General features: G+C 39.6%; 1 protein-coding gene and 2 long non-coding RNA genes across 3 annotated transcripts; 2 read left to right on the top strand and 1 right to left on the bottom strand.

Annotated features, from left to right (window-relative positions):
- Nucleotides 1-1,313: 1,313 nt before the first annotated feature.
- On the top strand, nucleotides 1,314-3,916 carry LOC119481926. Its single transcript, XR_005205317.1, has 3 exons — nucleotides 1,314-1,444; nucleotides 1,806-1,923; nucleotides 3,830-3,916. It is a non-coding gene; the product is annotated as an uncharacterized LOC119481926 (long non-coding RNA).
- Nucleotides 3,917-3,933: 17 nt separating this feature from the next.
- LOC119482102 (uncharacterized protein DDB_G0290685-like) lies at nucleotides 3,934-7,036 on the top strand. The gene is made up of 4 exons (XM_037759506.1): nucleotides 3,934-4,171; nucleotides 4,413-4,688; nucleotides 4,774-4,899; nucleotides 5,709-7,036. Exons 1-4 carry the CDS (start codon nucleotides 3,934-3,936, stop codon nucleotides 7,034-7,036), a joined length of 1,968 nt encoding a protein of 655 aa, XP_037615434.1.
- Nucleotides 7,037-9,886: 2,850 nt separating this feature from the next.
- LOC119481919 lies at nucleotides 9,887-11,497 on the bottom strand. The gene is made up of 3 exons (XR_005205310.1): nucleotides 11,420-11,497; nucleotides 10,864-10,941; nucleotides 9,887-10,225 (listed from the first exon to the last, which is right to left on the bottom strand). It is a non-coding gene; the product is annotated as an uncharacterized LOC119481919 (long non-coding RNA).
- Between the last annotated feature and the right edge of the window lie 4,126 nt (nucleotides 11,498-15,623).

Below are 15,623 nucleotides of genomic sequence, written 5' to 3'. Positions count from 1 at the left end.
GTGTTGTTAATTCATTTACAATAATAAGTATATACATACATTTGCATAAAGCAGCATATTTGTCCACTCCCATGTTGATAAGAGTATTAAAAACTCCATTTAAGAAACATTTTGAACAGATACAATTTGTGTGATTAATCGTGATTAAATATTTTAATCGATTGACAGCCCTAATTTGAATATTAATGGTTTAATGAAATACCTTAAAACATCGCAGAACCTAACATGATTTGGCATATAGCTTCCATAAAGGACACCTGACACAAATACATCTGTTGAAATGCAAATCTTATCTGGTCAATACGTTGATTCTCACAGAGGAACTTCTTTAGTTCCACAAATATAATCACATGTATCCAGATACCACACAATAAAAAGGGATAACTTAGTCATTTATCTCTAAAACTTATATGTTACCATCGTTTCTATTTAGTTTACTGTTATTTATATAGAGGAACAAGGCATGGAAAAAGAAGACAAATGCAGTACTCACACAGTCTGAAGCAGAGAGCTGTAACCTCCATGATGTCTTGCTGCTGACTGTCTGAGCGTCAGACTGAATCAAAGCTAAATACAGAATGATGCAGTTGAGAACTTCCTCTTCCTGTGCACATTATTTCCGGGGTTAAGCAGGCTGCAGCTCTAGCTTTAAAGTACTTCAAATGATCTTAGATTTGGGCAAAAGGTACATAAAAAAATCACTTGTAGTATGCTCTAGACACTCTAGAAAGTGTACTTTAAAGTATACTCTCCGTTAACTACTAGTTTAATAGTTTTTATACTGCAAGTACACTTGTAGCCCACATTTTAGCAGAGATTCGAGTCTGCTACTCAAGAATACTTAATCATACTTTTCCTAAATGTATCTCGATCAAAAGATTAAGTATGAGTAAGCCTATAAGCCAAGTATACTTAGACTTCTCTGTAAATTTGTCAGTACAGTTGCAGTACAAAATACAGGTGATTTACTTAGGTGTAAACTAGTTGTGTACTAAAAGTTTACTATTTTTACATTTAAAGTATACTTAAAAGAATACTTTTATCAACTAAAAAGTGGGCCAATTTGGTCTAGAAGTATTGATGTAGTACACTTAAAAGTATAGTTCTAGTACACTGATATTAGTATACCTACTACATAAAATATACTTTGGAAATATACTTGAACTTTACTTAATTTTCCTTCATAAAATAAGCTTGAAGTATACTACTTTTTCCTAAGAGTTACTGTTTTAAAGGCTTTTCCATCCTGAAAACAAATCAAATTGAAGGGTTTCCTGAACACTTGGAAGTCTGAGTATGAAATAACTATTAATACAGGTTATACAGACTTGGATCTAGTAGGCTGAGCGGAGGGACTGCAGTAGATAAGACTGAGCAGGCACATTTGTTTATTTTAAAGACTTTGGACCCAGTGCAGCTCGCTGACTGAGAAAACATGCAAAAGGTAAGAAATCATTTTTAAATTAAACTTCTGCTGCTAAGATTTGATTTTTTAATTCAGGGAACACTTCAACTTTCTCGGAATGAGAGCAAGTTTGCCGTCACTGTTTTTTTTTTATGGAACATGACTCATTTTTCACAGCCCGAGCAGGCGGACTTATGCACTCAAAACTGTTCTGAAAATGTCTTTTAAACTTCTTCATCTTGTTGTATATCTTCAAAGGAATGAGTTAAGTATTATCCATACATGCAAACACTTCTGACTGTATTAAGAGATCAATATGTTTATTTTTCCAGAACATCAAACCATTTTTGTCAACATGATCTTCCTATGAATTTAGTTTGTGGTTTAATTTAATCCCCAGCTCTGCATGATGCCTGACCGGACGGACAGACTCTCCTGTAAATCTCAACTCAGTGTTTCCAGCTCTTTGATTTTCCATCACGCTGTTGCCTTCCTTCTCCTAACACACTCCCACGGAGGTAACGTATATATTATCCATCCATCCATCTGCAACCGCTTATCCCGTTAGGGGTCGTGGGGGGGCTGGAGCCGATCCCAGCCGACATTGGGCGAAGGCGGGTTACACCCTGGACAGGTCGCCAGTCCATCGCAGGACGTATACATTAATATGATGATAAAGCACATTATTGTAGAATATAATGTACTCATGTACTGTATGTGCTAAATAGGATGGGCAAAACAATGTCAATAAAATGCAATGCAATACAAACCTACCTCTAACTACGACCTCAGTTATAAGGTATAAAGATCACTGCTTCTTACTATCATTTACAACATTAAAGATATGCTGATTTGCTCATTACTGTGCATCATGCAAAAATGATTGCCAGGCAGCGCTGCCTTGAATGCAGAAAAATTGTCACCTCAGAAAAACTCTGTGGTGAAAATGGAAATGAAAGTGTCTCTTGTGTTTGTTTGACTGATATGGCTTGTTTGACTTTGGCAGGTCAGTTAGATAAAGGCTGACCTCGATAATGTCGGGATCATAATGTTGGTTTATCATTAACGTTGTGCAGAGTAAATTGAAGTGCTGCTGGCTTAAAGATGTCTCTAGTCCAGTGTTGAATACATAGTGTAATTATTTGTTGCAAACAAATTGTGTTTTCAGAGTTGTGTTTTTAGCGGTGCTAGCAGCATTAGAGATGGCAATGTCAGTCTATTGGCCCGTCGATTGGTCCACCATTTTTGTCCAGACTAAAATATCTCAACAACTATTGGATGGATTGCCATGACATTTGGTACAGATACCCATGGTGCCCAAAGGATGCATCCTAAAGACATTGGTGATCCTCTGACTTTTCATCTTGCGCCACCAGCCGGTCAAAGTTGTCACTTAACCTAGGAGATATCTTTACATTTATTTGAAAGATTTGTATAAACTTTTGTAAAAACATTCATGTGAATTGAAATAACTTTGGTGATCTTCTGATGCTTTGTCTAGCGCCACCATCAGGTCAACTTTTCAATGTGTCCAATACTTTGGTTTATGATCAAATAGCTGCAGAACTAAAGACGTTACCATCAGCCTCAGCTGCACTGTGGTTTGTTCTAACAAGCAAGATGGTTGTAAGATGGTGAACATGGTAAACATTAGCTGTTTCTCAATTTGGATACTTCCGTTAGTACACTTCCATGTCGTACACTGTGCAGACTATATACTTACTTGCATAGTGCGTGTATTCCAACAGGGTAGTGTTGTCTCAAATCACACACAGCCACTAGGTATTTACTGAAGCTCGGTAGAACAGCCGGTGATAGTCAGCCAATTACTACTGTTGTGTCAGCAGTTATTCAAATCAGACGGATATGTTAACCCAATAATGGCTTCTATTCGACTACAGTAAAGCACATTTATGACAAAAAATTGTATCCTTCAGTGTTTGGAGTTTCACTTGCAACTCCAGCAGCTTCCTTGCCCGCCATTTTCATAAGTTTGAAACAGGTTGATGGCCCCTCCCCTTCCACTACGTAGCAAAGATGGCAACCAGAAGTGTCCGGCGTTATGAATACAACATCCGGGTAGTCGTAGTGCACTTCATTTAGCCACACTTCTCAGTGTGAACGCACTTATGTGCTCAAAATAGTGTAAGTACGGAAGTACGCAAATTGAGACACAGCAAGTATATCTGCTTATCACCAGCATGTTAGCATGTTGATGTTAGCATTAGCTTAAAGCATATTGTAGACATTGCTTCGGTGTTGCTCTTTCGTCTATTCTTGTTCTGTCTCTTCTAAACCCTGAACAACATCATGCATGGAAAAATGATGAAGCTTTAACCTGCACTTCAATTTCCATTCCAAATAAAATTAGTCAGTTGTTGATACCGGAGTAGGAAATTTGAAAAAACTATGTTTGTTCCTCAGGTCAGTCTCAGGCGACTGGTCAACCTCAGCCAATAGTGGCAATGGTCGGTGATGACATCACTTTGCCATGCCACGTGAAACCTGCCACGGTTGCCATTCTCCAGATGCTGGAGTGGTCGAGACCTGACCTGAACCCCAGATTTGTCCATTTGAGGCGGTTCGGCGAAGACCAACTGGTTGATCAGAATCCATCCTACAAAGGAAGAACATCGGCGTCCATCGACAGACTGAAACAGGGAGACATGTCACTGACGCTGTCCAAAGTGAAACTCTCTGATGAGGGAACGTACAGATGCTTCAGTCCAGGATTAGAAACAGACTCTAGTGTTCAGCTCGTTGTCGGTAAGTAAGCATACTTGTTGATGGAGCATCCTTATAGTAAACGTGAAGATCCTGTCAAATGAAACCAGCAACATCTGTAGGGAGGGTTTTTCTATGCAAAGTGACAGCCATTCATTCAAACTGTTAACTTACCAGGCCAACAACTAAAACAGGAGTTCTGTTTTGTGTCCTTAAAGTCAATATGGATAACCACATCATTAAACTCAGGCTGATTATTCTCTGGCTTTTCTCTCTTTCACAGTACCAGTATCAGTCACCACCATCGAGATAACCAAAGTCAGCAGTGGAGTGTTACAGTGTGAGTCTGAAGGCTGGTATCCAGAGCCTGAGGTGTTGTGGCTGGACGGTGAGGGAAACCTCCTCTCTGCTGGACCTCCAGAGACAGTCAGAGGTCCTGATGACCTCTATACTGTCAGCAGCAGAGTGACTGTGGAGAAGAGACACAGCAACAACTTCACCTGTAGAGTCCAACAGAAGAACACCAACCAGACCAGAGAGACACACATCCAGGTTCCAGGTAGATATGAGTTATATATTTCCGATCACTGTTTTAGCTTTAAACCGCTGATTTTTAAATAATAATCTGTATTTTATCCTCTCAGATGATTTCTTCACGGACTCGTCTGGTGCTAAGTCTTCTGCTTCTACCATCATTGGTTTGGTTGTCGGCATCTTGTTTATTCTTGTGGTCGCCTTCGTTGTGTGGAAATGGAGACAAAACAAAACCAGTAAGTCAAGAGTTTTTAAATACAACCCTGAGATGGTTCAGGATGTTCTCATACACCGTTCGTAGCTATGCCAACGAAGAGTAACTGTAATTCGTATATATCCCACAAAAACAATTCATAAGTAATCCATGTAATTGTGAACCAGGAAGTATAAAGAGCGCCAAACACCGCATAGGGAGGAGGTCGGGGGGGATTGGTGGGTCAAAAAACACCAGACTTTCCACAGGAGACTGCTGATCGTGTCCCGTGTGAAACCAGAAGTCAGCTTTGATGTATTTGTCGCGCAAGTTACATCCCCTCCGTTGTCATTTTAAATCAAACCACGATCTTTCCCCTAAACCTAACTAAGTAGTTTTTGTCACGTAATTAAGTAATGCCACTTCCGGTGTGACGTAACTTAATGACGATCTTTGCCTAAACCTAACTAAGTAGTTTTGTTGCCTAAACCTAACAAAGTGTTTCCTATGAAGACAGAAGTTTATTTTGAAGACTAGAGTGAAAAGTTGATGCTGGACATTCGTAGGAAAAATGAGGGATATCTTTTCACAAGATATCATATGAACCATTGTAAGAAAATACTTATTTTCCTCATTATAGTGACATAAGGAAGAGGTTTTACACCTTTGTTTTTTGGTGAAATACACCATTTCCATGCAGTCATTTTACAGCACATTCCATATTATTATCATTTAGAGGTGTTCATTGTTTTCAGCCTTTTTAATGCAAAATATTTTTTAGCTTATTGTTGATGCGCTTGTTGTGCTTTTGCAGCTAATGTCCGCTTTTTCTGTTACTGTTTCTGCACACAGAGACCAAGAGGAACCTTGTGGATGAAGAAACATTGGGAGGAGGAGGAGAGAGGAAGAGCAACTCTATAAGTAATGATTCAGAACAGGAGGCTCTGATAGAAAGAGAAACAGACAGCAGAGAGAAACAAATAAATACTGAAACACCAGCTCCAGGTCCAGCAGAGAGAGGAACACAACCAGAGCAGCCAGAGCAACCAAATACTGAAAGAGCAGCTGAGGGTCAGATGGATAGAGATGGACAACAACCACAGGTTAGGTCAGAAGGAAAGGCAAAGAATGATTCGGACAACAGGGATGACAATGCCAAGCCAACAAGTGAAGAAACACCAGCTCCAGGTCCAGCAGACAGAGAAACACAACCAGAGCAACCAAATATTGAAAGAGCAGCTGAGGGTCAGATGGATGGAGATGGAAAACAACAGCAGTTCATGACAGGAGAAGAAGCAAAGAATGATAATGACAAGGACAGTGAAGAAGAGGAAATAAAATCTGCTAAAAACAAAGCAGCAGGTCAGGATCCAACTGATAAAGAAAATAATGATTTGGACCAGACAGGAGGACAGACGGGGAAGAGTGACCCCACTCCATGTCCAACAGAGAGAGAAAGACACCAAGACAATAATACAGACAGGAAAGATGGAGTGGACAACACAACACCTTTGTCTCCAGCGGATGGACCATCAGATCAGCTCCCTAAAGCTGATGTACGGAGTGATTCAGACAAGAAAGATGAAGAGGAGGACACTGAATCTACAAATAATGAACCAGCAGATCAAGGTTCAAATGAGGGAGACACACAAAGAGATGAACTCCAGGCAGGAGCAGGGAGAAACACTGAGGACGAGAAAAACACTGAAACAGAACGTCCATGTTCACCAAAAACAGATCAGCCAACTGAAGAACAGCCAGAGAAGAGTCCCGACAGCAGAGATGGAGAGGACGGTATGACACCCAGGAAAGAAAACACAACATCTGACCAGCCCCCGACAGCACAAGCACACAGGGATGTGGAGAAAACAGAGGAAGAGACACAGAAAACAGAGGGAGAAACACATGGAAAGCAACGTATTAATGGTCAGCAAGAGAAGCAGCTGAATCAGGAAGACGTTAATGAGGACCCAGAGCAAGAGCAGCATGAGGAAAGAGAAGACAGAAGAAGAAGTGACAGAAATCAAAATGTAGCAGAAGATGAGCATCATCTGAACACCGGAGGAGATGACGCTAGTTATTCAAGTGGCATCCCAGATCTTCAGCATGTGACGGGAGTAGAAACAGACCAACAACAGAGCGCTGACGATAGACAGAAAGGTGATGGAGCATCAGTTTAGTGTTTGATGATGGAGTGAAAAACACAGAGAGAAATTTAAAGCAGAAAAAGAGACACTGACAAATGAGATAAAAAAAAAACTATAGATAAAGAAAGAATACAGATCAATTTAAACTGCAGCTGGAGGAGCCAGAGGACAATGAGAGGAAGCTCCAGTTAGAGAAAAGTTGGGGAGGAAAATCTGTCATGTCCATTTCCAAAGGGGTCCCTTGACCTCTGACCTCCAGATCAGTGAATGTAAATGGGTTCTATGGGTACCCACGAGTCTCCCCTTTACAGACATGCCCACTTTATGATAATCACATGCAGTTTGGGGCAAGTCATAGTATTTTTTATGTTAAATGCAGTACCTGTGAGGGTTTCTGGATCAATATCTGTCATTGATTTGTGTTGTTAATTGATTTCCAATAATAAATATAAACATACATTTGTATAAAGCAGCATATGTATCCACTCCCATGTTGATAAGAGGATTAAATACTTGACAAATCTCCCTTTAAGGTTCATTTTGAACAGAAAAAAAATGTGTGATTAATTTGCGATTAGTCATGATTAACTATATTTTAATCGACTGACAGCCCTAATGAAATATATGTTCTCCTTGTTTGAGTTGTAGAGTCAACACATAATATTCCAGCTGCCTTACAAACCAAATGCAACCATGACATTTTTTGTATTCATAATTTAGGATGTAATGATGTTTCATGGTCTGAGTTCATTGTAAATACAGATGTGGTGGAGGAGGCTGTGACTGCACTGACAACAAGAAATGTCATTTAGAGCTTTTTTAATTATCTTTTCAGCATCATGTTAAACTTCTAAATTGTCTTTTTATTACTAGTTTGTAATATGTTGCATCAGTGTGATGATACTGTATGTCCTTTATGAAATAAACCCAAAGATCTCCGTCTGTCCTGCAGTTCTTATTGAATAATTATATTTCATACAAGACAACTAAATAGATAACGACAATATAACAAACACACTTTAAACACACTCATTTATTTATGTAATCAATCAGAAACATGTTCAGAGCTTGTGTTGTGTCTTAATATACGACAACAGTCGTTGTATTTAGCAGCTAATGTTGCACATTGAAACATGAATAAGTCAGTTTCTGAGGATCGGGGAGATGGATAAACTCAGGATATATGATATTTATTTATTCAAAGAAACTTCTCTTAAATCTTTATATTCCTCACAGTTCATTAAGAAGTGAGATTCTCTCTCTGCTGTCTCGCTGATTGCTGCAGAGCTGATTCACCTGTTAAACGCTGCACACCTGTAATCAATCTACTCATCAACACTGCAGTATATCAACTCCAGTTCTTCACTCACTCTCTTTCAGAGCGTTATCTCTACTGTGTTGGTCACTGCTGTGTCCGTATTCTCAGCAGGAAGTTCAAAATAATTCAGATTAATGAATTATTTCAGTATATTTCTTGACTAAAACAAGAGCAATAACAGTCAGACACCTTTTTAGTTCAAGAATCCCCGACTTTATTATAGAAAGCTCAGACTGATGTGACAGCATCATGCTGGTGGTCGACCACAGTGACGGCATTTAAAGCTGCTTCTGATAAACAGACGTGTGAACAGAGCAGATAGAACGACGAGGTTTCACTGTTACACCGCAATAAAAGTAAACTGTTGCTGCTGTACTGACTGATCACATCGTCCAGATGAACAGTTAAAACAGGACTAATAAATGCACAAACACTATACTCTCTTTATTTCTAATATACAAAATCTGCCATCTTTTGTTTTGAATTCAGTTTAAAGCTTCACAAAGTGCAAGTGTAAATGGAAAGTGTAGCTATATTTATAAGCTAATGACTTGTGTTACAGAGTGAGCAGAAGACACAAATACAACATGTTGACATATGAAAGGTTTCATGTAGCTGCTGGCTGATTATTGGATAACATGCTTTTGTTGCTGAGTTATAAAAAATACACAAATAAGTTGAACACAAAGCCTCACATTCAACATTATTAATGTTTCTTCTTCTCTTTCACACATTAACACGGAGTCTTCTTCAGTCAGATGTCTCTGCTCTCTGTGGCCTCTAACTGGGTCACTGAGTGAAGTAAGTGAAACCACAGGTGTGTGTTTCAACAGTTTAGCAAATAAGAAAACTTCAAGTTCAAGTAGAAAAAGAGAGAATGTAGAGCTCATATAACTGAAGGTGTTGTCACCCTGAAGGTGTCCCAACGACAGCTGGATCTCTGACTGTCACCAGGACGGCGTCTTCAAGGCTTCGGTGTCCAGCGAACCTTCATCTTATCTATGGAAGACAACATTGACTGAATAACGCTTATATCATCACGGCCGTGTCTCTTGTGTCTCCAGCTCTCCCCGTCTGTCTCTAACGGTCTTTCTCAATCCACCCCTTACACCTTCTCCCTACCTACTTCTACTCCGTTTGTGTGTTCACGTGCGTTCCAACATATTAAGTGCCATCCCAGACCAGTTAGCGGGGAGTGGAAGTGAGTTATAAAACCCTCCTACGGAAACTATGATTCTTGTTTATGCACCAAAACACCAGATTCTTTGTATGTTAAAATGATCTTGGCAATACACCTGCCACCTCTCTCCCCACACGGTTTCTTATTTAGCTTATTAATTATTAGCGTTTTGTATAACAGTTGCCGCTTGATGTGAAACCATGGTTATGATAAAACAGTTTCCGTCGGAGAAAGGGAAGTTGGTCCAAAAGCTCGCCGCTGTATTTATACACTACATCTTAAAGAGGGGAGCTTCATTCAGCTGTGAGCGGGACTACAAACAGAGATCACGGTCTGGTTTCTGCTGTCTCTCTGATGCTTCAGAGCTGATTCACCTGTTACAAGCTGCACACCTGCAACTTGTCTACTCATCAACGCTGCAGTGGATCAACCCTAGTTTTTAACTCCCTCATCTCTGTCAACTAAAGTCTGGACCAGTGTCCTGTACCACACCGTAACTAATACATTTTGTGTTCTTGGCTGATTTTTGACATTTAAAGGAGCATACATACAGCTGTAGTGTGGAGAGTTCAACATCACTTATAAAAGAGTGATTAGTGAGATTAAGAGGAAGTTGCTGCTGTGAGTGTCATTACCTTCAGGACCGGAGCGTAGAGAGGTTCCTGCTCTGAGTGTTCGGCTGCTGTGGACCTCGGAGTCGCTGCGGAGTTTAATAATCCGGATTCTGCTTTAGAAACAAGTATAATTCATGTTAATACACAATAAATCTGATCATATTTTTCTTTTGTTTTATAGAATGATATAAATAAATTCACATTTATACTTTGCCATGGTAACCGCTTGTTGTTTTAAAGACCGTTTCACACCTTTCATCTCCAGAATACACACATCTAAAGTACTATCCTATTCTGAGGTGTACCACACTGAGAGGCCATTAACTTCTGTTTGTTTTAACCTTTTCAAAGCATGGATAAAAATATGAAAATAAATTCTGCAAAAAGTGATTTTTCTTTGAGTTAATGCTCTAAAAATGTCCATTTATCACACCATGCATCTTTTACAATTACTGTGAATACTTTGTATTAATTGTAAATGTACATGTTAGTGAGGTCAGAGTAGCAGTCACTTTGTTGGGGTCAACTCACATAATAGTCAAACAAACAAACAATTGTCAAAATAACCAATATAATCATCAAAATAAACAAAATAACAGTCAAAACAACCTTAACTCCCGGGTGAGTTCTACATGTGGACCTTAAACCAGATAAAGATGTGATGTTGAAATGTCTAGTTGTGTTGTGTGTGAGCAGCTTCTTAGAAAATATGTGAAATTGTCCCCCTGCATGTGAATAACATACGAACCCTGTTGGAGATCATGTGGAGTTTTACTCATCGTCAAAGTATAGTAAACAGGTTGAAATGAGGATTCATCATCATCATCTGAAGGGGAGAAACATCAGAAAGCAAGAGACACACAGTTAATTATAAATACTGTTAATAGACTGAAGGGGTGAAAAGGACCCCTCACTTTCATCAGTTTGTGGTTTTCTGCTGTAGTCGGACTCGAGATGGAGGCTCAAATTATCAGCAGCATCTGCAGTGTCTTAAATAAAACACCCAGTGAGCCACACGCTGAGAAAATGTAAAAATAATCCACATGGTGTTGCTCTCTCAACCGACACCTCAACTGTCACCTCCAACATGAAAGACAGGGACTCTTCTCGTTATTTTCATTTTCTCTGTGGTTAACCTTCTTAAAGATGATATATACCCTGTGTCTCTCAAAGTGTACATGTGCTTATCAAATGTACCAATGATAAAAAATAAATAAATATATAAGTAATCCATTAAAGTCTTGCTGTGTTCCTTACATCAGGGTTAGAAAAAAAGAAAAATTAGAATATAAAGTCAAGTAAACCTTTGTTTTTTCTGGGTTTTGTGACGACGACTGCATACGTCACGTCGTCTAGATCCTCTGCAGCGTCCTCTCCATAGACTGACACAGAAAACACATTTAGTTTTAATTCTTTAGTCATTAAGTTAAAAAGCTTACAAAGTTGTTATAAACAACTACAGTCCTCACCATTTTGATTGTCCTCATCTGAGCGTGACGCTGCTGTTGGCGTCTTTGAGGAAACTGACGGATAGAAAAGCAAAAATATATTGACATCAACAGAAACACAGAAAATACATTTAAAGTTTAATATTTCAAAAACAGTATAGACTATTCTTGTATAACTCTGTGTAATCTTTCCTGAGCTTTTGGACACACTCATGCGTTGTACAGTTAGTGTAACATCGTCAACTGTGTAAAACTGTTAAATATTAAAGAAAACTACAAACACAAGTGTGTTAAAATAGATATAAAGGAAGGCAGGATATAGCTCAGTACATTTATGGGTTAGTTCAGTTGTTAGTTGTTAGTTTCCCCCACATCATTAGATTATTGTATAGTTACACTAGACGTTTTAAGTTCTTTAAGCGGTTTCCTTCCATTTTAAGTAAAAATAATGGAAAACAAGTCAAAATAAATTGACCAACATGAAGTTACACAAGCATGTAACATGATATCCTCAAAGGTTATAGGCTAAGGGAAAGTTGAAATCACTTTTTAATCCATCTTATATTTTGTATGATTTTATATTTGTAGCTCTTTCTGGGAAACATCATGTGATACACAGGAAATGACTTGTTTAATATGTCTGTTTTGAACTGTTTAGTAACCATCAATACAATATGTAACAATATATAATAATATATATATGAATTAACGGCTGCTTCAACGCAGCCTTGCAATAGTTTTTGGGTTTCTCACAGCCACGGCTCCAATTTAAAACTCATAACCTAAAACATGTGATTAGTTGAGCTTGTTGAAGGCAGCATTTTACTTTAATGCTCCTTTGGAAGTGATTTACACGGTTGCTTTCTTGTTTAAGTGGTTCGTTATTGATACATATCATATTACGGTGATGAAGTTAACTTCTCTGTACCTCTGTGTATCCTCATATGAAGGACTCCCACCACCAGCATCACAACCGCTATTAAAATGATGACGATGACGACCGACAGCAGGATGAGGAGCTGAGAGCCGTTGGAGTCGGAGTCGGAGTCGTCGGAGTCGTCGGAGTCGTCGGAGTCGTCGTTTTCAGAGAGGAGCTCTTCGTGAGATTATGTTGGAGAGATGGTAGGAGAAATGGTATTTGCTGTAACATTACAAATAACACTACGTATGGAACTTTAAGTGTAAATGTATATTTTTTTAAACGTGAAAAAGTTGCAAAATATAAATATTGATAACATCACATCACAATGATCACAATGTTTACGACACTGGCAGGCACATTCCTTTAAAAAACAGCCATACTGAATTTATATTAAGCTTCAAACAACTACATTTGTCAAAGTAGAGGTAACATGAGTTTGCTCATATACAACTCATCTACAGTATATGTTGTTTTGTAACACTGTTCTGTCTGACCTCTGACAGCCAGCCAGCTTCCTGGTGATGCTCCGACTCGAGAGATGCTGCAGTTGTAGACGCCTTCGTCAGACTTGGAAACATTGTGGATGGTCATCTCCCTGGATGAACTGCTCTGCACGAGTTGTCCACCTTTGTAGAAACCGGCCGGGAGGTCGGAGGACGGAGTCGTCTTATTTCTGCAGCTCAGAGTCACATCGTCTCCCTCCGTCACAGGAAGAGCAGGAATCTCCAGGATCACATCTCCAGCTGAGCAACATGTCAGTAAAACGTTAGTTTTATGTACAAACTCACAACTAGAATTACTCACAATAGAACACTGATTTAATCAAGTAAGCAGTAATTTAACACAGTGACAGACAGCCGTAATAATAGAAGCCATGAAGGGCCCAATAAGCTGGTTGGTTTAGGTTAAAGTTACAGATTAGTTTGGGGATTTATAAGTATTACTACTCCTAGTGTGCTTCCAGGTAGAGAGGAAGGCATCCCAGACAAAGTCCTCAGACACAGCTGACTCTCCACGTTTTTTACATTTCCCTATACATTTTGCAAGATTCTGTAAAAATATAAATTGAATAAAAATGTTAAAGGAATACTTACTTGACCGTGTTACCTTGAATTATTGAAGAAACCTTTGCTCTCCTCTCACGCGTCCAAGATGAATGGGGAAACAAAAAACGGAGAAAAGTCTTGATGAATTGAAGTAAATGGGGGTGGGTGGGCGTTTAACAACAGCAGAACTACATGAAAACATCAGTTTACTAACTCTCACACAACTTGTGCAGAATAATCCATTCGTATGCTCACTACTACTTGCATGGACTCACAGCTCGCATGCACAAGCGTGAGACGTATTGGCCGTATAGTGTTTTGAATAGTCAGGTTTTAGTGAAGATGCGTGTGTTTTATGAAGTAGTGATCTTACGACCAGATAAGTGAGACTTGGATTATTCTGCACAAGTTGTGTGAGAGTTTGTAAAAGACCCTCATTTACTTCAATTCATCAAGACTCTCCTCCGGTTTTTGATTCTCCGTTCACCGTGGAGGCGTGAGAGGAAAACGGAAACGTTTTCTTCAATAATTCCAGGTAACACGTGGTGAACCTGATTGTCTTGATCTGATCTGAGAACAATGCATATCATCAGTTGAATGACAGGTTAAAATAGATATGCAGTGGCTTTTGGAGATGCTATAAACCTACCGGTGACGGAGATGTTGACACTGTTGCTCCTCTCTCCTCCTTCAGTCTCACACCAGAACTCTCCGCCTTCTGATTGATAAACTCTCTTAAAGGTGCAGGACCCTGTTGGCGTCTTAGTATCACATTCTACATCAGATTCCTGGTTATTCCTGATCGTTCTCAAATGAGTCGAGCCATCAGATCCCTTACAGTCAAAAGAAACAGAGTCGTGTTCGAAGTGTTGCTGTCTGTTTGGAGTGACACGAAGAAAAGCTGCATCTGAAACCGAGAAAGAAATTATAATGTCCAAAAGAAACGTTCAGAACTATGACATAGGAAACAAATCAACAAAACCACTGTGCAGTAGCTGTCTACACCTTGTGACAGATTAAAATGGGATTTGTTGCAATTTTTTAAAACTTAACCAAACTCAACCTCTCCAAAAATACAAGATTAAACAAAACTGTAGGAACTTAAATTAGAGCATAGAGACAAATACAGATTTAAAAGGTCCTTTAGATAGACAGAATGATGCAAAAGGTTTGGTATCTTTAGGAGTTTCTATTTGTTACTCACCACTTTTCAGAGTATAGCTGTTCAGCAGAGTGAATTCAAGCATCACTGGATGAGCAAAGGAGCAAAGTTGAATATCAGACAGACGGTTGGATGTACAGGATGTAAAAGGTAGATAAAGAATAAATAAGGTCAGTACTCACACAGTCTGAAGCACAGAGCGGTGACCCCCATGTTGTTTTGCTGCTGACTGTCTGAGAATGAAATACAGCTCTTTATGTAGGCGAGGACTTCCTCTTTCTGTGCAGGTTATTTTCTGAACCAAACCTTTCTCTGTCTCTGATTGGTCGACCACCGCTTCCCCTCCGGTTGGCTCCAGTAGCTCAACCCGGGTAGCTCAGTAGGTCAACCCGGGTGGCTCAGTAGGTCAACCTGGGTGGCTCAGTAGGTCAAGCGGGTCTAGTCAAGCCAACAACCAGAATCAATGACATAACTGAATGAATGGATGATTCACACTTTTTTAATAAACATACTTAGCTGTGTTTTTACCACTACTACAGAGAAAATACCAAACAGCACTACAGAACAGTGCATTAACCTGTAAGGCCAATCTGCACCCGCTGTGTGTCTTTTTGCTCTTTAAACTACGTCACCACACTGCCGGAGCACTTTCTCAGAGCGGTTACTGTTGCTGTGGATGGGTTCACATTAATGGAACCTCTGGTGCGTTTCATACCAGTATTAAAGGGTGCCTTGTGCAGCGATACCGGACGTCGATGGCCGTGACAAAGCCTCTATATTTGACGCCCTGGGAGTGATAACCATGGATGTACTAAGGGAACTGGATACAGCGTTGGAGGCGTTGGCCCCGTTCATTCCTGAGAGCAGGGCTGCGTTCGAATAGTCCTTTTTGCTCAGGAAGGTTCTTAACGGAGTGAAATGACCCTCTCA

Source organism: Sebastes umbrosus, chromosome 22, assembly GCF_015220745.1.
Source record: "Sebastes umbrosus isolate fSebUmb1 chromosome 22, fSebUmb1.pri, whole genome shotgun sequence".
NCBI classification, from domain to species: Eukaryota; Metazoa; Chordata; class Actinopteri; order Perciformes; family Sebastidae; genus Sebastes; species Sebastes umbrosus.
This window is presented reverse-complemented; position numbering and strand designations above follow the sequence as displayed.

Coding starts and splice junctions, on each gene's coding strand:
- LOC119482102 (XM_037759506.1), top strand. CDS start 3,934: ATGCTGGAGTGGTCGAGACCTGACCTGAACCCCAGATTTGTCCATTTG. Junction 4,172..4,412: donor TAGTGTTCAGCTCGTTGTCG/GTAAGTAAGCAT, acceptor TCTCTTTCACAG/TACCAGTATCAGTCACCACC. Junction 4,689..4,773: donor GACACACATCCAGGTTCCAG/GTAGATATGAGT, acceptor TTATCCTCTCAG/ATGATTTCTTCACGGACTCG.